At 39.9% G+C, this 27103-nt stretch overlaps 1 protein-coding gene across 3 annotated transcripts in view; it reads left to right on the forward strand.

Annotated features, from left to right (window-relative positions):
• Nucleotides 1-27103, forward strand: part of nectin1b (nectin cell adhesion molecule 1b) — a 241582-nt gene that overhangs the window by 177727 nt on the left and 36752 nt on the right. For 2 of the 3 annotated variants that reach the window (XM_037677635.1, XM_037677637.1), the window contains exons 6-8: nt 5806-5953; nt 7453-7521; nt 19202-19295. In XM_037677635.1, the coding sequence (XP_037533563.1) occupies nt 5806-5953; nt 7453-7521; nt 19202-19295 (311 nt within the window). The remainder of the gene's footprint in view (nt 1-5805; nt 5954-7452; nt 7522-19201; nt 19296-27103) is intronic. The other variant, XM_037677636.1, reaches the window with a different exon arrangement.

Below are 27103 nucleotides of genomic sequence, written 5' to 3' on the forward strand. Positions count from 1 at the left end.
GGGGGGGGGGGGGTTAAGGGTTAGGTTTAGGACTAAGGAATGAATTGCAGATGGGTTAGGGTTAGGCATGTACTAGGTTTAGGGTGAGCGTCAGGGTTAGGTTATAGAAAATGAATGGAAGTCAATGCAAAGTCCCCAAAAAGTCCATATACAAGAAAAAAAAGTACATATACAAGAGTGTGTGTGTGAATGATGTGCAGCCAAGAAAAACAACAGTATCACACACATCTAGTGCGTTTGATTGAATGTTGGGGAGTAGATGTGATAATAAAAGTTTTCACCACATCAGAGGGCACTGGAGCTAAAAAAAGACCCAAGGTCAGGTTTGTCCTCTAACGTTCACCACAGTGGTGAACTGGCAGCACGGGGGGAGCAAGGCTGCATGGATGGCTGCTTTAGACTTATTGTAAATCAATAGTGGTCTTTTGGTAGGAAATTCATTGCATTCAGTTTTCAGACAACAAACTTAACTCCAGGTTTTGATTTTAGACTTTTCACTTGTGAAATGACAGGCTGTCAAACGTTTGATGTTTATATTTAATGTGGAACTTGTGTGAACTTGACATCTTTTCTTGAGTTGTGAAAGACATCAGTTGTGTGGACACCGTTTAGAAACATACCTCAGATGGTGACAAACTAAAAGTTTGATCCGCTTCTTCCTAAATGTAACAAGACTCCTCCCTCGCACAGTGATTGCTGGACATGGGCACCGGCGACCCCCGTGACCCAAAATGGAACAAGCGGGTAAAGATAATGGATGGATGGATGGATAAAATACCAACAATTAAGGCCTAAAACATATCATCCTGTTGGTGATTGTGGTTCTGTCCTGCTAAGATATCACCACCATTACCAGGATAATCACTGTTAAAAAAAAAGAAAAATCACTGTAATGCCACTTTAATTGGCGATATGTGACTCATCTGTGCTGCTGATTATCCATGCTGATTATCTCATGCTGCTGATTATCTCATGCTGGATTCATTCGTGCCCATCTGCCCACCACGGAGATGTTTGGGCTGCTGTTGTTATGCCGTATTGTTTTACATTTTTGGTGTTTAGCGTCTATGTTATTGTATATTCATTCATTCAGCCTTTATTTATACAGATAAGTCACACTGAGCCTCGAGGACTCATTTACAAGTAAGACCTGTTTAGACAGACAAAAAGTAATGAAAGTGACATTATGTATTGGATTTGGAGGCAAAAAAAAAAAAAATCCTAACAGACTCTCATTCCATGGCCGAGCAATGATAGCCTGAAATTGAAAAAAACACCCCGCACATAAGCACATAGTGACGCAGACATTCCGCATGGGAGGGGAAACGACAATATCTTAGATTCTTATATACTGTTTCTTTTCATACTTTATATTTGGCTATTTTTGAGTGTAAATGGGACCCTGAGTACATAATTTTGTTACACGTTATGTACCACATGTGATGGGAATGACAATAAAGTTGACTTGAACTTGAACTAAATGCTGTGAACACTTGGATCCAGACACTACACAAAGCGTCCATGTTTAATACCGTTAGCATGTTGTTCAAAAAGGCAAATTTCTTTTTGTATCTCGCTGCAGGGAATGACACACAACAAGTTTAGATGCCGCTAAATGTCAGCGCCTCTGTGCCGAGGCCGAGCTGAGTTCAGCCATTAAGACGTCAGTGACTCATTAACGTCCGCTCCTGTTGCTTCCTGGACACGTTGAACTCCGCTCCTATTAACACACCTTTCATTAACTTTGCTTCGCAGCTCCTTTCATCTGAAAGCTGGACTCGTGACATGAAAAGTGCTTTTCAAAAAGAGTTCCTCTTATTTTATTCTAAATTAAAATATGCCATCAACAATTCATGCGGCGAGAGTGGAGATGTGGAAATTTCATTTAACAGAACTGACCTTTGTAGTTGGACCACGACGGTTCCTAATTCACACTAATTCTTTCCCCTGAACAGACTCTCTGCAGTCATTTAATGGTCAGGGACCAGTTATCAGGTACAGTTATACTATCTTTCTCAGGCTAATTGAATTTGAAGGTGTGTTGCTGGCTGCACATGCCACAGAAAGGCTAAGCTTCTGTGATAAAAATTATCCCAGCTCAGCATAACTGTAGATGTTCTGGGACCAAAGGCGCATGGGCTCTAATGTTTGTTTCATCGTGCATAAAACTCGCTGCCATCCACACCTGCGACTGTAACGTTTTGTGAACAGTGCCAAAAAAACAGCGTGAACATGTGAGGAGCGGTGATGAGGGAGATGCTTTAATGTCGAGCTCGTGTAGAGAAAATTAAATCTTGAATTTTTGATGCTTCTCCAGCTACATAAGAAGCCGCCAAAGCGCTCAGACTGTGCAGCAGATGGCTCACCCAACATTAAGTGTAAGGAGGTGACAGTGTAAATCCTGTGCCCACGGCTGCACAACATGGAAATTGCATTCTGATCCAGTCCACTCCTGTGTGTATTAGTGTTATGCAACACAGTATTGTGTCTGGCATTTGCATTAGGACCATGAAATGCAGCCCACTGGCTTTCTGTATGTGGCACGATGAGACAACAGTAGGAGTTCTGCTTTATCTGCTGCCTCGTTGCGGCAACATCACACTTAAAGCCATTCCACTGGATTCTTATTGAAAGGCATCAAAAGAAAGTTGCGTGTGTGGCTACAAAAGAAACTATTTACTTTCTTTTGGTGACATGAAGTGACTTCGGGAAGGAGAGCACAGAAAATTGCATCAGCTGCGACGACTGTGACACGGCATTCTGACAAATACGTCGTACAATCGCTGACTCTGAGGCAAAGGGCGCTTTTTACAAGGTGGGCTAACGTGCCTGCTATTGTGTGGCTGTGTGACGCGATCCTGTGTGTATCCATCATTATGAGCGGTGAATCAACCAAGGCCTCCTGGGAGCGAAGCCTTGTATGGGGAGGGATGAACAAATAATAATGGAGACATCATGAGGGCAGGAGATAGGCTTTCCATTTCAAACAGGAAGATAGTGAGAATTTGTAGCGTCCTATCAGGACAAGCTCGAAGCTATTGATTAGTCCCCAGCATGTGTTTTAAAAGACAGCTTTAATTGCTCGTGTCAAAGGAAACAGACACCAGAGCTAAAAAAAAACAAAAACCTTTATGCATCTAAAAAAAGATTGCTCTTCCATTTTAATAAAACCTAAAAAGAAAGGATTCACCTGGGACCAGCCGTCATTCAGCTTTGCATCTTTGTGATGATGGATTAATCTTTGACGTGTTCTGATCACATCCAGTCAGTTTCATCGTCCAAAACACATTAAATAAAATCAACAGGCCTCATTACTTTCATTAGATCAACATCAAAAGGTTCTTTTTTTTAAAGTTCTTTTAAAAGTTTGATGTTTTTTTTTTTTCCTTTATTAGTCACAGATACATGTTGACTGTCTCTTTAAAACTCTTTCTTTAGACTAGGGGTCCCCAAATGGTGGATGGTGGTCCTGGTCCAACTGAAGTCTTATCTGGACCAGTAGAACACATTCAAACTTGTTTTCATGTTTGTGGTACTTATGGCATCAAAACTTTATCCACATTCATTGTTGATTGTTTTGGGCGAAGCAGCTGTTTTAAGTATTTACTTGAATTCCTTTTAGGCTGTGCAGCTTTTCTGCTATTTACAGAAGATGATTTTAGGCTGAACAGCTTTTTTTTTTCCAACAATTACGGGAATTCATTTTAGATGGGGCAACTTTAGCATTAACAATAATTCCTGGCATTCAGTTTCTTGTACCTAAAATCTGTTATGCTGTTTCTTTTTACACTTTATATTTTTGCTATTTTGGGGTATAACTGGTACCTTGGGTACATAATTTTATTTCACCTCATGCAGCACATGTGATGTGAATGACAATAAACAACATGAACTTGATAAAATCCATCCATCCATCCATCCATCCATCCATCCATCCATCCATCCATTATCTTCCGCTTGTTCCTAAGCCGTGTTGTGGGAGCAGCAGATTGAGCAGAGAGGCCCAGACATCTCTTTCCACAGCCACCTCTTCCAGCTTTTCTGGGAGGACTCCAAGGTGTTCCCAGATAAACCAAGAGACGTAGTCTCTCCAGCGTGTCCTGGGTCTTCTTCGGGGTCTCCTCCCAGTCAGACATGCCTGAAGCACCTCCCTAGGGAGGCACCCAGGGAGCATCCTTACCAGATTCTTGAACCACCTCAACTGGCTCCTCTCGATGTGGAGGAGCAGCAGTTCTACTCCGAGTCTCTCGTGATAACTGAACTCCTCACCCTATCTCTAAGGGAGAGTCCAGCTACCCTGCGGAGGAAACTCATTTCAACTGCCTGTATCCACAGTGTCATTCTATTGGTCACTACCCAGAGTTCGTGACCATAGGTGAGGGTGGGAACGTAGACTGACCAGTAAACAGAGAGCTTTGCCTTACAGCTCAGTTCCCTCTTCACCCAACAGACCGGCACAGAGTCCACAGTACTGAAGATGCTGCACCAATCCGTCTGTCAGTCTGCACTCCATCAATACACCTCTCAATAAAAGATTTATTTATTATCAACCAATCACACAGGGTTCAACATTTTCTACAGTTTTTGTTGATTTGCTTTGTTTTGGTTTTTTGAATGTCCAGAGGACCAGATTTAACTTTTTTAGATTTTTCTACCTGGATTATTGAGCATGCGTCAGGATATTATCAACCTTTATTTCATCGGGAAAAAAATCTCACTGAGATCTCAGATCTTTTTTGCAAGTGAGGCCTGAGCCTAAAGGCAGCCTAACATGCATGATTTTAGACTGCGGGAAGAAAACTGGAGTACCAAGAGAATAGCCACACAAATAAGAGAACAAGCAAACTCCACACAGAAAGACTCCAGGTTCAAACTGAGGATTGAATCCAGAACTTTATTACTGTGTAGCAACAGTGCTAATCACTAATCCATTGTGCTGCCCACTATAGACAGACAAGAACGTAATGCAGTATCTGCAGAATAGGTGGGACTGAATGTTATATTGGATTTTATTTGCAGTGTCTTTGATGTTTTTTTAATAAAAACCATAAGTTTTCAGCTGCGGAGGAGCCGGGAACAGAGTGCACTGAGGAACATGAACAATCTGCATCGAGTTGGGCCTCTGTGTCTCCCTTATTAGTCAGCTAAAGTGACATTTGTAGACGAACTTTTCCATGTTTTCCACTGCAGCATTTCTGAGCAAAGCTGGAAATTTATATTTTTTTATTGCGTGCTTTTGGCGGAAAGTTCAGAATATATTAGGGTTTGTCGTGCTCTTAAAAATGCATTTGGGTTGACTGTCAAATCCAAGTCAATTTGAGCTTCTTTTGAACAGTTACTAGAGCACACATTAAAAATGCAGCAGTGACAGCAGCTGCAGAGTGACCACAACAGTGTTGCATTCATGCAGAGCCAAGACATGCGGAACAATGGTCCCACGCTGAAATAAGTGTCCAGAAATAGTATTTGGATGTGTTTTTTGACAGAAAGTTTGAAGCCAGGAAAAAGCTGTGTCAAACTGTTTAAAAGAGATTTTCCTTTTCCAACACTTGTTTTGTAGGATACATTTCTGCATTAACGCTTGGCATGTTTTTGAAGCCGTTTATGGGTCTGGAATTTACAACAATAAGTTTTCCTGTCATAAAAACCTCACAGACATGTTGTTTTAAGAGAATGGTGTTGCATTAATCAAATCTTTTTTGACAGTTTCTCTTTGTGTTGCTTTCCCCCCAAAAAAATAACCTGACACCATCAATTACTCCAGGGTGAACCCGCCTGACACTCGTTTCTCCTTCTTGTCTGCAGAGAAGCCAATGGCGCAGGGCCCTCCAGGTGGTGTTATCGGGATCCTTGGAGGTGTTGTTGCCATTGGACTCATCATCGGTGTGGCTGTTACTGTTTTTATGGTCCATCGGCGACAGCAGAAGACTCGCACCGAGACAGATAATGACCTGTGAGTACCCAGCTTGCGTCGGGGAATGTTGCAAAGGGTTGGACAGGCTGCAAGATTAGGTGTGCACTCTTGTCAGTCCACAGGAGAAAACCACTTTGATAAGAATGGCACACTTTTTGTGTCTGGAGACAGAAAGGAATGCTTCATACATGACTCTTGCCTCATTCTCATGCATTCTGGGAGTGAATAATTTCCGTTTGCATCCTTCACTGAAACATAATACAATTGCACCTAAAGTAGAATAAAGCAAAGCAAAAGCAGCTTCATTTTCAAGAGCAGATAAAATTAATGATTATGGCTGACAAGAAGCTTCCTGATTGTAATGTGGGCTGATCTGTGCCTGAAACACTGTGGTTTTAATCAGGATTGATTGCAGGAAAAAGAGCCACAGTCTCTTCTTGGGAGAGGTTCACCTGCACCGGATGGTTATACCGTCATGAAGTGAAATAGATTTTTCAGTATTCTCAAGCACGCTGCAGGTTCAGAGGTTGTGTTGCTTCTAAATGTTATTTTGAGGCTCATCAGAGAGCTTTGCACATTTATTTAATTTGAAACTATGAAGAGTCTGTAGGAGGTTTGATGGCTGGATTTGGAGGCGAGGACTCCTACAATCCATGCAGTTTAGCATTACCGGTGATGCATACTGATTCAAATATTGATCTGCTGTTGTCTACATCCTGCAAAGCAGTGTAACAGTTTAGTTATGTTTCAAACAAAAGAACAGAAAGATTCCTTTTGTTACATTACTTCAGTAAAACTTTTGTTGAAGGCAACTTTAAGGACCTTTTAACACTGATTTTGTTTACTTCTGCAACTCCACCTCCAGCCAGCTAAGTGATTTTGTTGTGCCTGCAAACCAGAGGCCATGGCAGTTTTAACATTGCCAGCTGCTGCCCACACTCAGAGGGGAGAACCAACCACGGGGAGCACAACAAGAAGCAACTGAGCTGTAAAACAAATCAAATTAACTTTTTTTTGTTGTCACAACTTTAGGAACATCTAACAGAAATAAAGATGAAACGTAGCAGCAGTTCCTCTTTTTTTTAACACATAGCAACAACAAATAGCCCAGTGGTTGCTAAGGTTTCCATGATGCACTTGAATATTCTCAAGATGCAAGCCCCATTCCCTTGGAAATTATCCTTCTGTGGGCAGGGTCGTGGTAAATTACCCAAACAACCAGATTAGGGTGCTACAGAATCCATCTAAGGGTGCACAAGAGCCTTTATCAACTGAAGATTGAAGTGAATACATTAAAAACCTTCCCCTGCTGCTCTGTCAGTATTGGTCTCCACCAGCTGCATGGTTTTGGAAGTTGCAGAACCAACGGTGAGTCCCAGAAACCCCTCAGTGTTTTTTTTTTTTCAAGAAAGATGAATCACACAGACTCTTACAACCCTCATTGCTTTCTGTCTCTTTCGCCCTCCTTGCTAATCTATCTTTCTTTCTCTCTCTGATGCCAAAGTAACTGCTCTTTGTCTCCCACTCCATTCCTTCAGCATTGCTGTTGCTGCTGTTGCTGATAGTTGTGTGACACAGGCTCCAGAGAAGCCAGAGTCCCTCACAAGGAAAGTAGAGGCACCTGACCCCAGTCTGTCCCCTGCTGATCCCTGTCCTCCTGGATCCTCTATTCTGTTGCCCGCATGTAACGGTGGCCTGCAAGTGACATATTTAAGCACTCCGCTGTGAGCGCTGCAAGCAGCCGACTTCCGTTCATTGTCAGCTAGAAACACTGGACTTTAAGTCTAAAGTGCACATAATTCAAAATAAAAGTTGGCGTTTGATCATATTTTACAACAGAGACTTTTAATTTGAAATTGATGCTTTGGTGCATGACAAACCAGCCAGCTCCGCAAAATAACAGCAATGCATTTTGAAAAACATTTAAGTGAGAAAAGAGGCTGGATGAAAACATGTCTATAATTAATTACGTTTTATCAAAATGATAGGGATGAAGCGTCCAGCCCAATCTAAACAGATTTAAGTGTTTTGGACAGAACAGACAAGCAATACCAGTTAAAATGTGAAATGCATATCGTTTTTGTTTTGTTTTTTGTTAGGAGTGAGTCGTTACCACTAGAGATGCTTCGTGTCGCATAAAGTGATGCTCTGCAATAACCTCTTTGTGAAAAGACCCAGTTGTCCAACCCCCTCTTCCACCTCTTGCTCTTTTCTCTCCTTTTGTGTGCATGATTCTCATCAAATATGCATGACAAGAGTTGTTGTGTCAGTACTGCAACTGTTGGTGTTTCCCACTAGTTCGGCATGAAATGCTTATTGTCGTGAAATGTAATTCAAAGCTCTCCATGTCTATTTTCTGTGGCTTTGTCATCAAACTTGTTCAATGTCTTATTATTAGGAAACTGTACATTTACATTGAAATATCAGAAAATATGAACTGCGTTAAGTTGCCATAGGAAAATGTGTTGAGTTTATTATAGGAAGATTCATAGTTTTATATGAGTGTGTAACATCAGGGTGAAAGGGGATGCGTTCAGCCAGACTGTTTAATTCTGCATGTTGATGAGCTGTTAATCAAGCTTGGGCATTTGATAACATGCCTGACTGCACCGCCAGTCACGCCTCTGTTTGCCCTCACAAAGCAGCACATGATGTGACTCAAAATTGGTCAATCCTAATAAATCACCGGCCCCCTTTTAGCGGCTGCACTGGCACAATAGTCAACTGATTATCGAAATAGATGGGCATTGTCAAAAAAGATGTTCTCAGAATAATATGTTCATCGCTCTGTGTTTTTGCCCGAGCATGAAGTATGACCTCCAGAATGTTGAAATGCTCTGCCAGTTGTGGCAATGTTAAAAAAAAAAAAGAGTTCCTGATAAGCAGCTGGTGTTTCCACAGTTGATGGTTGTTGCTGGTTTGAATAAATTTGATGCCAACTTCTTGGACAACTTTTTAAATCAGATCTATTTCTTTGCACTCTTTGGTTAGAGAAAGAAAAGCACAAAGCTCACTGAAATAACTTGAAACTAACAAAAGTAATTAAAACAATATGTTTGAGTTATGGTTCAACAAAATCATTGAAATAGAAAACAAATTGTGAAACTGGCCTTTACAAAAAGCAGTGGTGGGTACGACTACCCATAAAACTAGCTTCGCTAAGCCATATTCTGCTAACTATAAAAACTAGCTTTGCTAAACAGGTAAAAGGATTACTGGAAGCTAACGCTAAACCGCTAAGACAACTGTCACTCAGTCTACGCCACATGTCTTCAGGCCTTTCCAGTTGAAGCTACGTTGACCAATCACATCTTGTTACATGTACATGTAGTAAGCCAATAGCGTGCCTGACAGACTCTTCAAGACACGCCCACAATAGACAGGAAGACAGATTTAAAGTTGCAAAACCAAATTTAGCAGAAGCTAATTCCACTAACGATCTCCAAAGTAAGTGAAAATGTTAATCCAGTGAATGAAAAAATAATTACGTTGTTAGCAGAAATGTGCCCACCAATGACAAAAAGGATGTTACTCTTAATATTTTGTTGCTCAACCTTTTGAGCCAGCCATCCATCCATCCATCCATCCATTATCTTTACTCGCTTCTTCCTTTTAGGGTCTCGGGGGTCACGGGTGTCCATGTCCAGCAGTCACTGTGCGAGAGGCAGAGTACACTTTGGACAGATCACACTCCATCACAGGGACGCATAGAGACAAACGAGAATAACAACTCTCACTCACACCTAGGGACAGTTTAGAGTTATCAATCAGCCTAGCATGCATGTTTTTGGTATGTGGGAGGAAACTGGAGTACCTGGAGAAAATCCACGCATGCACAGAGAGAACATGCAAACCCTACCCAGAAAGGCCCCTGGCCGGGATTTAAATTGGAGGTGACGTGCCCGCAGAGAGGCGGCAGCTCTACCAACTGTGCCACCGTGCTGCCCAATCACTGCAATAAAGCAGTTTCTCCAACCCCCTCTGAGACTTCTACACCTGTCCACAGGTGTTCTGGCCCACTCTTCATGAGCAAACTGCTTCGGTTATCTCAGGTTTGAAAGGTTCCTTCTGGGGACTGTCGTGTTTCAGCTCCTTTCATGGATGTTCAACAGGATTATTATCAGGGCTCTGAAGGCCACTTCAGAATAGTTCAATGTTTTGTTCCTATTTGGGGGTATTTTTAGTTGTGGGTTTTGTTTCATAATCAGATTGTATGACGCTTGACCTAGACAGAGCTTTCTGACACTGGGCAAAAAAACCTTTTCTCCAAAATGTCTTGAAAGTCTTGAGGTTTCAAAGTAACCTGCACAGAAACCCTGAACTAAATCAAGACATAACCAGGTCTTCTCCATGTTTCACGTAGAAACAGGGTTCTGTTCTGCTTGTTTAAATTTTGGCGGTCTGTGAACGTAGAGCTGTGTGACATGTTGCTTTTGTCTCAATTTTCTAAAAGACATTCTAGAGAGTTTGTGACATATCGATATGCATTTAGCCAAATCCCTGTCGTGCATTTTGATGGTTTACTTCTGACAGAGATGTCCTTCTTGTTTGTCTTCCAATAAGTATGCTTCGGCTCAGTGACCAGTGGTGCGATCTAACACTGATATACTGTGATCTTGAAAAGCACTTGGTTTTATCTGTAATATTGGTCTTTACATATTGTTATCAGGTTTCCTCTTGCAGCCACATTCAGGAAGGTTTTCTACAGTCTTGTCAACCTTAACCCTTTGAATAGTCTGTGCAAGTGCAGTCAAAGGAACATCAAGCTATATGGGGATGGTCATAACATTTACTTTTAACATGCTTGTCAATATATTTTTTTTCTAAGTGCCTGGGACAAGTTTATACTTAGCTTTCTAGGATCTATTTTCTGTGTGTACTACACACTATGATACCAAACAGCTCAGTGACTACGTTTTACCCTTTAAATGGGCAGACTGGCTGGATAAGACTGATGACACCTGTTGTACTAATTACAAGACATCCCTTAGTTTAGCATGCCCATAAAGTCAGAACATTTCCTTAGCTGTATTATCCTTTGCTGTCCAGGCCAGCATTTTTTTTTTAACAATTTGTTTGAACCAGTTTGCATGTTCTCTCCGTGCATGCGTGGATTTTCTCCGGGTACTCCGGTTTCCTCCCACAGACCAAAAACACGCACGTTAGGCTGATTGGTAACTCTAAATTGTCCCTAGGTGTGAGTGAGAGAGTGAATGGTTGTTTATCTCGTTTGTCTCTATGTGGCCCTGTGATGGACTTGCGACCTGTCCAGGGTGTACCCCGCCCCTCGCACAGTGATTGCTGGACATGGGCACCAGCGACCCCCGTGACACAAAATGGAATAAACGGGTAAAGATAATGGATGGATGGATGGATGGAATTTGTTTGAACCATAATTCAAAATCTATATCTGATTTTCATTGGTTGATTTTAATTATTTTTACTATATTGGCTTTTGTCAGTCGGTCTGGGACTCTTAGATATTTTTTCAACAAAAGGGTACAAACTACTTGCAACCTGTCCAGGGTGCACCCCACCTCTCACACTGTGACTTCTGGATGTGGGCACCAGTGACTCGTGACCCAAAATGGAAAAAGCAAGTAAAGGTAATGGATGTATGTATGTGCTGGTATGTGCTGGTATGTACCAGTGCATACATATGTACTGGTATGTACGTATGTACCGGTATGTACGTAAGTATGTATGAATGCATATATGTATGGATGAATGGATGGAATGAAGGTTGGATGGGTACAGTTAAAATGATATGCATGAGAATAATCATCTGTGAAATGTTCAATAGGACGTCAAAGTTTCAACAGAAATTGAAAAGGTTTGAAAATCTGGTACGACATAAATCTTTTGATCATGCACATGTACAAACTGCACACCTTGTAGTACTGAATACTTCCCAGGAATAAAATGCAGCATTGCTGTTATTTTGGAGGCCATGTGTAACTTCTAATGAACAATGACTTGTCTACATTGTTGTCACAATTTGAAAAGTTGTCTGGTAAAATGTGAATTGTAAAAAAATATATATTTGTTCTCTTGTATATTTTTGATTTCTGAGCTGGTCACCAGTGTTTTTAATCATTGCTGTGTGGAGATGTTTTAAATGTGATAGTTATTTATTATTGAAGACTTTCTTGCTCTAAGCTGTAACCAAAATGGGATAGTCTCACATGTAACTCTATAGACTTCCAACATAAACTGTCATTGTAGTGGCTGTCAATGGAAATCTTTCTCTTTTATTGTCAAAGTGCATTGTTTCTCTGTACAGAATGTTTAAAAAAATGCAGTATAATTGTTTAAAAAAATTAACATTATTCCCTTTGATCTTTGTATAGCAGTGTGTGTATTATTAAGTATTGAAAATTGTATGCAAATAGACTGGTTGTGTATGATTGTAAAGTAAATGTTAAAAAAAAAAAAAAAAAAAAAAAAAATCCCTCCGGCACAAGAAATAGTTTTTGATAAACTTGTCAAAGAACAAAAACAACTCACTTTGTTTCAGTCTTGTTTCTTTATTTTTTCCTCCCTCTAATGTGAATGAAGACAAAAAGCTGAGCTCTGCAGAGTAATTGTTGTCCGCCTTTTGAAAAAGATCGGCGCTAGACAAAGCATGAAAGTAATTGCCTCCTAAAGATCAAATCACATTTATCCCGTCTTGCAATTAAAAGTATCATTAGCATTTAAATTGCCAAATAAGATTGTGATCAACAGAAATCAATGGGAGCACCGAGGATCAGCTCCAACACTTCAGGTTGTTTTCTCAGGCAGGGCTGTAGTCATAGTGTGGCTCTTTAATCCAAACGCTTTTGGGGATGCAACACTTTCCCATCTCTCCCCATGCAGGAGGAAGGAGGAGGGTTGTCCAGCTGTCACGCTGAGGGACAACTTAACTCTGATTTAGTACAAAAATAAAAACGTGAAGAGACTCTCAGCGATACAACAGTTTTAATAGGAAGGTCACTTTCTTGTGATTGCGTTGTAAAAGTTATTTTCTTTGCTGTAAATCTTCCCTCACAGATTACTCTGCTCAGTTTAAGGATTAGTTATGTTTTCTCGTCACTATCCCCTTCAAATCTCCCCTTAAGCTGCCCTGAGCTTTTTGCAGCCAACCAAGCGAGGAAGAGCAAGGTCTTCAAGGTGGATGTCTGAGCAGGAAACTCTGCAAACTGGATAGTAGCTTATGGTTCCCTGGCCACTGCTTTCTGCACCCCGCAGGCTTGTGGCGCTTGTCAGCTTCCATTTGTGTCTGCACCTCGCCGAGCCAACGCCCCCGTGGTGCCAGCATCACATTCGGCTCTGAGGACGCCTGTGTGATCACACAGCTGAGATGCACATGAGGCGATCAACCTGGGGAGAGCGTCATTGTGTCTGACTAATGACTGATGGAGCTAAAATCACGAACAAACCGAAGCACGACTTCAAATCTAATTGCTATAAATGAAGCGGTGCAGACACAAATCTGTGGTGCAGAAAATATCTGGCAATGCACAGGTTTGTTTTATACACTTTTTAAATATTAAAGCTTAGACTACAAATTAATGTAATATTTTGTTTTGTCTTTGCCTTGATTATGTATATGTATATTCATGTATTATATTATTGATACCACTGGTTTTGGCTGAAACTAAATATTATCAAGGTCCTGCAGATAAGCTCAAATTGCTGGTTGTGGCAAGTTCTCAGTCATAGCCGTGAGAGAAATGTCCAACCTTGTTAAAGAAGGCCAAAGTCTACAGCTTTGCTTAAAAATGTTTAAATGCCTTACAAACACCACCTCACCAACAGCCACTGGTCAAGTTTAGTGAAAAATATGAAAGTAGTCAAAAAAAAAAAAAAAGTTTTTTTTTTTTCATCTGTATATTAAACCAAAATGTTAAAATTTGTTTTAGACATTTGCTGAGAGTGGCTGAGGGTTACTAAAACAGAAAATGTTAACTAGTCTGCTAATAAGTTTATCAACAAACTGCGTAAGAGAGCATCAAAAACTTCACAAAGCCGAACCAAACCATCTTCAAGAAGGATGGAGCACAAAAACAGCTGAGAGAGAAAATAGAAAAGATGTTTAACAGTGAGGCAGGGGTGATGAGCACATTTGGGTTGGCACCTTGGAACTGGGGCTGCACGGTGGTAAAGTGGTTAGAGCTGTTGTCTTACAGAAGGTTGCAGGTTTGCCTCTTGGTCTTTTATGTGGAGTTTGCGTGACCTCTCTGTGTGGGTTTTCTCCGGGTGCTCCGGTTTCCTCCCACAGACTAAAAACGTGCATGTTAGGCTGATTTGTAACTCTAAATCGTCCCTAGAGGAGAGTGAGAGAGTGAATGATTGTTTGTCTCATTTGTCTAATTTGTCTTTATGTGATCCTGGGATGGATCTGCAACCTGCTCAGGGTGTACCCCACCTCTCGTTTAGTGACTAGCAAAAAAAAAGATGAATGGATGGACGTACGGACGAACAAATGGACCCCCAAACTGAGAGGGTGGCTCCAGGAGATGCGGGGAGCAGCTTTGAAGATGTTGTTTTTTAGAAGACTGATGCCATAAAACAGAAAAATTACACTCTTGGAGGCTAATCACCCATGAAAAAGACATTTATAAACACATACAGTATGTTTGCATATTTGAGCTGCTGTAATCCATCAATCTTTTCCTCCAGTAATTATTTTCTCATTAGCTCCTGCTCTCCTACACCTGAATACAGGACACTTTTCCCAGGCTGTGTTCGAGCTGGCGTGGCTTTAATTGTTTATGGTCATTTAACTTCTAAGGCTGGAAACTCACTGACATGTTGGCTTCGAATATTAACACATCACTTATTGTACCGTAAAGATTAACAATAAGGCAACAATGTGGCTGAAAGAAGGGACATGTAAAGATCTTAGCACTATTTTTTTTTTTTTTCAGATTTTAAGCCACTAGAAACTGCAATATTTACTCACTGGAACCATTGTCTGTGCAAAGTTATTGTTGTAATTCATTTATGGCAACGTTTTGTTCAGAAACCAACTTGATTGGCCTTTTTGAACCCATAAAAATGCATTTATTGTTTGGCAAAAGTAGTGGTTTGGGCAACATGTTCAATAAAACATTGTTCTTACCATCCTGCCTCTTTGTTATGGAAGTGAACCAAAGCACGTTACTTCATTCTTGTTTAAATTTAAAGCATTGGCATAGTGTATTAACACACTGCATGCTCACAATACTATTGGGGGTAAAACGATAAGCTTCAAATAACTGAATGAAGGCTCAGACTAGTCACCACAGTCACAAGAGTTAATAAAATCACACACATTTACCCCCCTGTAATGTAGACCAACATGCAGTAACAATTAGACCTTTTATTGAGGCTGCCTGTAAAGGAAGTACTTTCACAGTTACTCCATAAATGCTCTTTCTTTTACAACCTGCTAATTCTGAGCCATCACAGCATGCATGTTCACCGTTGCAACATGCTAAATTTAGTAAAATATAAAACATGTTTGCTTCAATTCTCCACATTTTACTACTATTTTAGTATATTAATGATATGAAAAATTTAAGGGTTACAGTTTGTAACAGTTTGCATTGTTTTGGAAATCCTTTACATTTGAAAACCCGTTTATAAATTATAGTATCTAATGGGTGTCAGTATTTTAGTAAAGGTGTAAAGTTTATTTTTTTAAGAATCTCTTAAAAATATTTTTACTTTTGTGATTTAAATAAACTGTAACTTCTGCTTAGTTAGCAGATATGAGTGCATTACTTTCTGCACATCCAGTTCAGCATAACTGACAAAATGAAACGATTAACAAATCTAATCCAGTCAAACCTAAAGATAAATAAAATAGATTTTTTTTTTTCAGATAATTGCCAAGTTTGTTTTAGTTTAGGATTTTAGTTTTGGCCTAAATTCAGTTTTCAATACTTGGAAAGAAAATGTAAACTTGCAAAAACTGGATTTCTTTCTCGAAACGTTTCGGCACCATCTACAAAAACAAAGAAATGTTTTCCAACATCATGATTTGTTTGACTTTTGTGAACTTTTTTTTTTTTTTTTTTTTGGCATTCAGAATGCTGTGCTGCATTCAAAAATATGATTTATGTTGTGAATCAAACCATATATTTTTAGAATAAATTCTCTAAGGGATGCACGGCATCGAGGCACAACTTTAGCTGAACGGCACACACAAGCTGTATGTTTGCTTTGGCATCTGCTAGCCTGAGCAGTGGTCGTTTTGTATGCTCTGCACACATAACACTTCATCAAACGCTGCTGCTGCTTTCGTCGCTCCCTTTCGGGGTAATGTGTCAAACAGTAGCGACTTCCTGTGCACTTTCGGCCTCCTGACGCTGCTGCTTGTCAGTAACATGATAACAAGTGTAGCAGGATCCAATCAAGAACGGAGAGTGTATAAGGGAATGTAGATACTGTGTGGTGGAAGTCATGAGTGGATCTCCTCATTGTTTGGTCAGATTAAATAAAACACTCTGCATATGGGGCCTGAACACACAACTTATTTGTCTACGCTCTGCTGCGATGAAATACAAAGAGTTACTGGTCCCCCAGGATTGAATAAAGGTTGGGGTGAAAATCCAGCAGGACCAGAATAAAAATATTACAGTTTGCTTAAACACTGAATGATTTTATCCTGTTTGATTAAATTTGTCCAATCATGGTAATGTATTTGTTAAAAAAAAAAAAAAACACTGTGTAAATTGTGTCAAGTTTAAAGAAGCTATATGTTGATTTAAAGATATTCTGTGAAATAATCTCATCTGCCGCTTCATATAAAATATGAAATACATCACAGATTTTTGTTGTTGTTGTTGTTTTTACATGTCACAAATCAAATTTTGGGTAATAATTAAAGGTACAGCATTCCTTGAAGGAATAAATACTGTATCCCCAAACGCATTTTATGACATATTTATCTACTCATCACCATCTTACATTGGAAAATTATAGAGTTCTAGGCATTTTGGTCAAACTTTTACAATACCCCTTCTTGTTTGCTCTGGTGATGAACCGACAAACAGAAGAGGTCATGCAGGAATCCCTGAGGACTATGATGTTTGCAGATGACATTGTGATCTGTGGTGAGAACAGGTGGAAGAGAATTTAGAGAGGTGGAGGTAGGCACTTGAAAGAATAGGAATGAAAATCAGTTGTAGTAAGACAGAGTACATGTGTGTGAATGAGAGGGAGGCCGGTGGAACAGTGAGGCTACAAGGAACAGAGGTCACAAAGGTGCAGGACTTCAAGTACTTAGGGTCCATTGTCCAAGGCAATAGGAATAGCGATAAAGGGGTGAAGAGAGTGTAGACAAGATGGAGTGTTTGGAGAACAGTTGCAGGGGTAATTTGTAACAAACGGTTGGCAACAAAGGTCAAAGAAAAAGTTTACAAGAAAGCGATGACATCTGCTATGTTGTATGATTTGTTGACAGTGGTATTGACAAAAATAAAAAGGAACTGTTAGGCAGAATGAAAATGTTGAGTTTTTTTAGGAGTGACAAGGATGGATAAGATTAAGATTAGGAATGAGATCATCAGAGGTACAGCACAGGTTGAACGACTGGGAGATAAAGTTAAAGAGGCCAGACTGGGAAGGTTTGGACATGTCCAGAGGAGGGACAGTGGGTATATTGGTAGAAGGATAAGAAAAGGAAGGCTAAAGAGGAAATAGATGGATTCAATCAGAGGACATAGAAGTAGTTGGAGTCAGGACAGAGGACACGGAGGACAAAGTGAGATGGAGAAGGAGGACTTGCTGTGGCAACCCTTGAAAAGAGAACAACAGAAAGAAGAACAAAACGGGCAATACTGTGGTATTTCTCAAGATGTATTATCGCTTGGATTATTGTAGAGAATAACTCTCAGTATACTACAGCATATTATCACTATTGTCACTGGAATTGGGATGAGTCCAAAGTTAATCAGTAGCAAATGTACATCTAACTGATTTTTTACAGCTTTACTAAAATACAGCGAGCTGTTCATGCAGCATTTTCCCAAGACTACAGACATGGGCCTCCAGTGGCGGGCAAAAATCCCCCAAAGCCTTAAAATACTTTTCTGTAATCACATCACTCTACCTGTGCAAAGTCGATTGCCCACAATCCCTGTGATTTTCTTTCTCAGAGAAAGTGGTGGGTGCCTCCATGTAGAAGAGGTGATATTCTGCTTGCATCCTTTCTGTACATTTGCTGTGCCTCAGTGCTGCAGGCATGCTGAGCCGGGTGCCACATGAATCTGGCAGTGGCACGGCAGCCCCGTCTAGAGACAAGGTGATACGGACTGGAAATAATGAGCGTGAAAGAAAGAGTTAAGAGGTGCACTCATGCACAAATTTTCTGCACATTAAAACGCGGCATGGCCTTGCGGAAAGGTCATGTTATTCAATAAGGACTTGAACCAGTGCGAATAGGAGGCGGGAGGAGTCGAAGATAATGTGTGTAGGTACACAGCTTAGTGTCTGCGCTGCACTTCATTATCTCTCATCACTCCTGATATCATGTCAGAGTACGGCAGATGACATCTGACTGCGAGCATGTTTGAGGGAAGGGATTTTCTTTGTAATCGTCGTGTTGCCACAACCTTTCTGCTTTCCTGTTTGATAATAATTACCCAGATTCACATCAAACCATTTCAACATCAAGCTTTCAATTACCGACGTCTCTCCTGTTCACAATTTAATTTTCTCTTTTTACAATCAGATCAGATTACAACAGGAAACATGGCACTGTTGCTTTGAAGAGAAGGTGTAAAATGGGAGAATAGCAGAGAACACAGATGACGAGGGTTGGCCCTTCCCCAGGTGTTCCATCATAAGGGAGCACGGTGCCTCAGGATTAGAGATGTTAGTTCTGGTGATTTAGAGAAAGGTTGAGAGCAGAAGGGGCCCGCTGAGCTCTGTCCATGTCACGGTTCAGGATGACACGTCGGAAGCACGCAGTCGGCAGTGTGTTTGTCCACGTGACAAACCAGATGAGATTCAGTCCACCCTGAGGACTTGACTCACACATGCCCTTCTCCCTGCCACTATACACCCCCCCCCCCCCCATCTCTTCACCAAAAGTGTCCAATTTCAGTTTGCTCTCACTAGTGTCTCTCCAGCGAGAGCCTATGCAAAAGCAGGGATGGCTGCCGTTGCAACAAAGCCACCAACTCGAGATCTGTCCAAAGGCAAGTGCAGGCAGGACTTCTCATTATAGAGGGCTGTGGAAGGTGAGGGGGGATCTAAAGCATGGCAACCCCTCACTGTGCTGAATGTCATGTTGTCTTTTCACTCTCTTAACAGGACCGACCTCCCACCTGCCCACAAGCCCGCCCCGCCCCCTCCCAAAAAGAAGAACAGCGACATGAAGGGTCACATGACATCTGATGACATCCAGGTGAGACTTCTCATTTTCAGCTTGTCATCTTTGGTCAGTATATCTCCACATTTTGTTCAGAACTATTAGAGGTGCATCAAATTATTGCAGAATTACTGGCCTTACTTTACTTGAATGTGACAAATGTATTCATGCATAGATGTGCAAAACACGCTGGTGCTGCTGAGTGTTACCATTTCTATTCTCTTACAAAATGATTTCAGTGTGCATCAGTCAGTCTCATGTTTGAAACGTAGAGGACAATGTTAGTTTAATCAAATCTGAACTTGCCTTTTCTCCACATGTAGTCACAACAGTCAGCGCTAACTTGTTTCAAAGGGAGTTCAGTTCCATTGTATCTGGACATCCTACTATAGCGATGTCTCAGAGTGAAGCCGTTGACATGTAGGGTTAAAAAAGTAGTACCAATTAGTTTTTCTTTTCTAATTAACAGGATAATGTTAGTCAGTTTTGACAAAAACACTGAACCGTGTGAAAATCATTTTTCATTGAAAGCCTTGAGACATTTTTTTTTATTCCTAGAGTTAAAACAAAAGATGTAAAAAGCTGTGGTTGTGGTTTCTGCATACATTAGTTCTAATAGGTACGATGTGTTAATTTAATCCATTTGATTTGAGCATCAGTTTGTACATGGTGAAGACTGAAAAGTACCACACAGAGCTGGTAAACAGCTTTGTTTTTCATCATATTTCTTAAACCTCAAGACCTCATCATCTCAACGAGTAATCAGACACCAACTGATTGTCAACACTGAGCGGTTTGGCAAGAAAAAAATGATCTGTTTTTTTTTTTAGCAGTAATCTGTGGAAAACAAGCAACACGCTCGCCCACACTTTCTTTGATGCAGATGTTTGAGTAGTGTATCTTGCTGGTATCCTGCAGTTATTTAGCATATTTAGATCAACAGGGCAATGCCTGTTCTATCTACATAGATTAATTTTTTTTTTTTTTTTATGTAGTAATGTGAAAATAAAACTAGATATATTGTTGTGTATAAGTTCCAATGATCTCAGTGGCTTTTAAATGTTTAGTCAGCTGGAAAAAATCTAAATGTGACCAACTTCTTAGGGTGCATTCACACCAGCCCTTTCATTCATTCATTCAACCTTTATTTATACAGGTTAATCCCATTGAGCCTCGGGGACCTGGCTCTGTTAAGTCCACTAGCCTTTTAGTTCGCTTTAATCGAACTCTAATCCATTTGCCTAGAAAGTCCAGTTCATTTGGGGATGTGTGAATGTGCAATCGTACTCTGATACGGACCAAAAAAGCGAACTCTGGTTCGTCTAAATACCTAGATCTCGGTTTGGTTGAAGTGAACTCTAGCGCGGTTTGAATGCATTGTGAATGCAAGTGGACCGAAGACCGCTCCAAAAGCAGGAAGTGGACTACAGCGCAGGGCATTCTGTGTAAATACAACCAAAATAAACACACATTTCTCATATATACGGAGCCATCTCAGCCGCATTCTCCACGGTCTTTTCCCTCATCTTCCACTCATGCAGAGTCCATTGTTGAAAAAAAAAAAATGAAAAAAAAACGCTAAAATTTGACGCCACTCCATTTTTGTTTTTATTTCCAGAAGTAAGTCACACTCATTGTCTTCTTCAGAGGTTTTCGTGTTGTTTCTTTAAGTAGTTCTTGCAGCGCCACCACAGGCGAGGAGGGGGGAACAGGTTGGCTCGATTGATTTAGTGCAGTGTGAATGTCAACTGCACCTGCTGAAAATGAAAAACAAATGTTCCGAATATTGGTCCCAAATCAAATCGAGTCTACTGAACTATCAGGTGTGAAAACGACCTTAGTCACTTTTGCTTACTTGAACAGAACCAGTTTTTGTTAAAACAAACAAATAACTAATGGTGTCATAATAAAATCTTGTACCATTTTTACCATTAATAGCGTGCATGCTGACCTAGTCTGCATGTGTGGAATGTTGAGAATCAAATTGTATGTTTAACATATACATTCATGACAATATACACCAGAGGCAAACAGTGCATTTCACAGCTATGTCTTCATGGTGTCCTACATGAATAAGTTTATCTCTTGATACCATGATCCTGAGATTATGGTGTCCTGATCCAAAACTAGTATTGGGCCCAATACCAATCTCAAGTAGTTGTACTTATACTCATAAAAAACTGTGTAATGTTTAAGTACTAGCTCATTAGCTACTCAGTATCCGTACTCAGTATCGGTTACATGAACTTGTACTCAGTCTGAAAAAACAAAAACTAGCATTGGGACACCCGATTATTACACAGAAACACAGCAGGCCATTGCATCGCAGATCCATGTTTTATAGCAATCATTAACCTTTAAAGCTCAAGTCCAACTATCAACCTTTAAGTCTTATTTTACTCCACAGATGCCCAACATGCAGCATCAATACATCGAACCAGTAATATAAAATTACAGTCAACACCGATTCGTGATTTTTAAGCAAACGATTTTGCTTTCAGTGGCCGTACGACGGTTAGGTTTAGACACTGGAGATTTATTTAAGGTGTATTGTGCCTTTACCTGCACAATGCAGTCTCATTTTATGGATGTGGAGAGGGGATGGGGGCATCACCACCTCCTCCGAGGGCTTGACTTATCACCTTGGCAACCTAACATGCTGGGCTGACAGGTTAATATGAAATTAGAACAGCTTGTTAACACTGTATAGGTAATAAGGAGCACGGTCTGCTTTGCCAGATGATAGACTGTAATAAGTTTTGCTTTTTTAAAGTTTCTGATGAAACCAGCCTCTGGTTGGAAAATACCAAAATAGTTCTCCAAGAACGTTGACCTGGTTTCACATCAAAGTTCCTTTGGAACGTATGGCCTTTAAAACTTCTTGCTATACTTTCATCTACAGCATCAAATTAAGGTTTTGCTAATCTCAAAGTGACAATGTGGTAGCTTTTATATATACAGGGAGAATGTGAAGCTTGCAGGTGTTGCAGTATAGCTGCTGTAAGTTTGTTTCAGTATTGGCATCCATTGAAATACTCCCCAGTTGGTAACATAGAGTGGAAACAGATCCATTAAAATTCAGATATTTAATTATTGCCCCAACTGTCCTTTAGTAAGTAGGTATTTTAAGAGTTTTATGATACGTGGACTCAAAGTCAAACAGCTGGAAATCTGGACTCTGAATAATGTAGATAAAGATGAATACATAAAATATACTCTCCCTGCAGAACTACTGTGCAGAAATTATCAAAGTTCTGCAATTTTTCCTGCAGTGAGTCAAAGAAAGATAAAGCTATGACAGATACATCTCAGTGTAATATTTTGTTGTTCTGTTACCTTAGAATAAAGACATTTTCAGCAAGTTAATTATGTCTTTGATAAGTTTTGGGTAAATGAACAATAGCCAGGGATGTAAAAACATAAAGCATACCTGTTATAGTATTCCATACTAGCAAGACATGAATCAAAAAAATAAAATATTAATAATCTTAATAAATAGATCAAATTTGTTTTTATTGATTCTGGTTCTAAATGGTCTGCATAAAACAAAAATAACCAGAGAAAATTCACTTCCTGAAAAAAATGCAGCGTGAATGCTTACTGCTGAATGATTTTTGCTGAAAGCTGCTGAAGAAGTTGAAACCAGACTGAAGACGTTTCATCGCTAAACTGCTAATGAAAGTTGAATTTGAATATAAGAAATTTGCTGAAATCAGGCAAATAAAATCAGAATTGAGTAAAAAAAAGCAACAACAAAAAAACCCACTAGAAATGTGTAGAAAAAGCTGAATAGAGCAGAAATTAGCAATAGTTGAAACCAGGGATGCACCAAGCCACTTTTTTCACTTCCGATACCGATATCTGAGGTTTGGTATCAGTATCGGTACCGATCTGATTTGTTTTTTAAACGCAGACATAAATGTACTGAATTACCCATTTATTGAAAACTCTGCACACCAATAGCTTCACCGTGCAGTTCAGGTAGCGCCGTCTCCAACAAATATTTTCGGCTTATCATGTCAAAACGTGGCTCCAGGTGGTTAATTAGCAGCCGGAATCCCTTATCCCCAACAATTGAGAGCAGCTGCCCATCCATGACAATGAAGTTCAGTATCCTTCCAGTGATTTTTGTTGCCTGCACACTATTAGGTGGAAATTTTTCACCTCTTTTCATCTCCGTCAAAGTTAGCTACTTCATGCCGCCTCCTTTTTCTTGATTCCGTTCAATGAACGCAGCGTGCTCTTCAGGGTGAAATCTCAGGAGATGCTTGATTGAGTTAGTAGCTGAAAGTTTTAGTGCCACCCCTTGGAACAGTCGCTGCGCACGTATTGCACGTAGCTGTCGAATGTGTTGGCTGAGGTAGTGTGAAATAGTTCCAGATGGCTGATCCTTTCGCTCGCTCCATTTTGAAAACAATTTGTGCAGCGAGTTTGCTAGCACACGACGTCGCTCAGAACACAAAGCATAGATCTAAACTGAATAGATCTGCCCTTATGGATCGATCATATTTTCACAATACCCGATCAATTATTTTCTTCAATATCCGGACCAATACAGATATTTCATTCAACCTTTATTTAGACAGGTAGATCCCATTGAGCCTCAATATTAGATATCAATATGGAATCGGTGCATCTCTAGTTGAATCAGGTAGAGAGGCTGAATAGATTACAAACATCTGAAATGAGCAAAAAACAAATTTAAATGAGCATAAAACATGAAAAAAAGTAGCTTAAAGGCAAAAAAAAAAAACTTAAATTACCAGAACCATGCTGAAATAACATACAACACTTAAATTATTTGAAATAATCACAAAAAGTGAAATTTCCAAAAGATTAACAGGAAATGTTATAGTAGGGAGCTGAAACATGTGATTTAGCAGAAATAAACTGAAAAAGGAAGAAAAAAACTAAAATGAGCAGAAAAAAAGCTGAAAGGAGCAGATGGAAGCTGAAATTAGCACAAAACAGCTGAACCAGAACAAAAGCTGAAATGAGCAGTAGAAGGTTGTAAACAGCAGGTTTGACGGATGTGAAGAGAGCTCCATTGATCTTCAATGACAAAAACATGGCTGAAAAAGCTAAATATTTCAAAAACGTTGAAATTGCATAAATTCCAAAAGTCATAGCAGAAATGTCCAGAATGAGCTGAACATTTTGACAGTGAAATAGCACAAAAATTGAGGAATGAATTCCGAGCTTAAAAATGTACATGAAGTATATTTTTTTATCAGATATTATATTAACTTAATGAAATGTGTGGACATATGTATCTTGTTATATTTATTTAGAATTATATTGTGTTAAAACACAATCTGATTTCCGTTTCCGGTAAAAAAAAATGTAGTTTTAGTTACACGCCTACAAATTCCATCATTCACGCACCCACCAATTATAGTATATATATATATATATAGTATATATTATGACTCCTCCTGGGAGGTGTGGCCAAGCTCTGAAGATCATGGGTTTTCAGTTTACACTCAGGGCCATTTTCATAGTTGCCAAGTCTGCTTATTATAAGCGACTTTGGGCTTGTTTTTTCTAAAGTCGCTTGCAAATTTTGTGAGTCGCGGTTTTTTTGGTGCTTGTTTTGAACGTGAAGTTGCTTCTTTGGGCTCGACTTTCTTTCCGAGTGAAACTAGTTGATTATCTCCCAGCTCCGCACAATAAAGTAAAAGATGAGTGGTAGTAGGTAGTTTGTCCCTTCCATGCCCCTGTTTCATGTTTATCGGTCCCGTCCAACTGTGCGCACCCCACACACTCTTACTGTGGCCAACCACTAGGGGGCCCCACTCACGCAAATGTCAGGATGTTTTGTTTTTTTAAAATATGCAGAAAAAATTACATATGCAAAATTTATTTTTTTATCAGAGCTTAAAAGTATGTTATTCAAAGTGTTTAGCATAATTTTGCTGTTATTTATGTGTAATGCCATAATAAATGTATGGTTATAAAAAACGGCCTCTGTTCAATGTGGTGGGTTGCCAGTTGGGCTGGTTTTGGGCTTGTTTTCATAGAGCTGGTTGCTTGTTTCTATTATGAGATCTGGCAACACTGGATTGTTTTTTGACCGCATGGAGAAGCGGTAATGGCAGGGCTGGTGATTTTTGTACCTTACATGTGTTTAAAATAAACCTTCTGAAATGGATGACGCTCGCTCCTCCTCTCCCTGCTTCACATAAAGAATATTACCTAACATACGGAAGTAAAACGGATCTCAATCATGTGAATGCTTTAGAAACATTTACACAATGAAACGATGGCTGAAACTTCACCCCGCAAACTTGCCGCTGTCGCAAAAAAGCTGTTAGTTTCACACAATCCACAATATATTAAGACGTCATCTGAGTAAAACCTTTCAATGGAATTTTAATATATTTATATTCGTACCATCCTCAGCTCAGATGGGCAATTCCCTGCCAGAAAGCCTGTCAGTCATCCTGATGAGCACTTTCCTTAAATGACACTGAGATAATCAGCATGTTCACAGCCACCAGGCAGCTTGTAATGACACACTTCTAATTATTGCTCACTGTACTTTTTGAACTACTGCAAGTTTTCGTAGGCAAAACTTTAGCTTCTTTTTATTTATGCACAAATCTTCACTATATTTTCCAGACACTGCCCACCAAATCAGTGTTACAGCAACGTTCCTCAAAATAACAATTCTAACGATGCAGATGCCCCTAAAGCCACCAGCAGAGCTTTAAAATTCTCCTGTCATCAGTCTGTTACACCAGATAAAAGGGTTTTAATAACCTTCAGACAACAGCGTTTAGGTTGTTATTCAATGTCAAAACAAAACTCACATGAATGTGAACCGCTAAGATTGATGTTGTTCACCTCAGCTGTCAGCGGCTTTAATGTTGTGGTGACAGAACGGTTAATTAATTATCTTGAAATTTACAATGAAGATTTCAACAAGAAGTCATAACATCAAAATTAAAAAAAATGAAAACTTTAGATGTTGCCGCTTTGTCTTATAATAAGCCATTCATGACTCAGCAGGGTAAAGAGCTCTGGCAGCTTCAATATTTTAATTATCATTTTATACCCGTGTCACCAACATCTGTGTTTATTATGTGGCAAATTTTACAGCAATGCATTGGTTTGCCTGCATGTCTCTGCTGCCGCATGAAATCAGCCTAAATATTTATTTGTGTTTTATTTTTATATTTATTTATTTATATTTGCAACAAAACCACAGTTACTATGTCTACAAAATAGTGTCTTTTTGAAAACCCTTGATAATAAGCGGTACACGGATGTCCCCCATCACTGAGGGATTTGAAAAGTAAACGCTTGTAGATTTCAAGATGAATGTTTTTCTGGACTGGAATTGAACAGGGAATGCAATAAAACATTGGTTTACACTGTGAATATAAATTAGACGGTAGACTTTTTTTTGTTTTGTTTTTTTCCACACAATCCGATGAATAGGCGGATCCAGGAGGTGGCCAACAGTGGCCTTGACCACCATAGATTAATCTTTGGCCACCTCGTGAGCCACCCCAATCATTTGAAGAAACTAAACTGTAAGCAATAAAAAATTCTAGAAAGCATCTTTCCCTCAAATAATAAGGGTGGTCAGTTTATACATAAATATATTTCATTTCATTTACCCATTACTTATACAGGTAGTCTCAATGAGTCACGAGAACGCATTTTCAAGAGAGACCTGTTTAAGGAGCAGATGGTGGGGGTTAAGGGCCTTGCTCAGGGGCCCAGAGCTGGACAAATGAGGGTGGAGGCAGGTGTGGGTGTTTCACCTTTTCCACCCACATTTTGATGTTGATGGTACCGGGAGTTGAACCTGTGACTTTCCAATCACAGGCCCATCT

Source organism: Nematolebias whitei, chromosome 6 (assembly GCF_014905685.2).
Source record: "Nematolebias whitei isolate Nwh7 chromosome 6, NemWhi1, whole genome shotgun sequence".
Classification (NCBI taxonomy): Eukaryota; Metazoa; Chordata; class Actinopteri; order Cyprinodontiformes; family Rivulidae; genus Nematolebias; species Nematolebias whitei.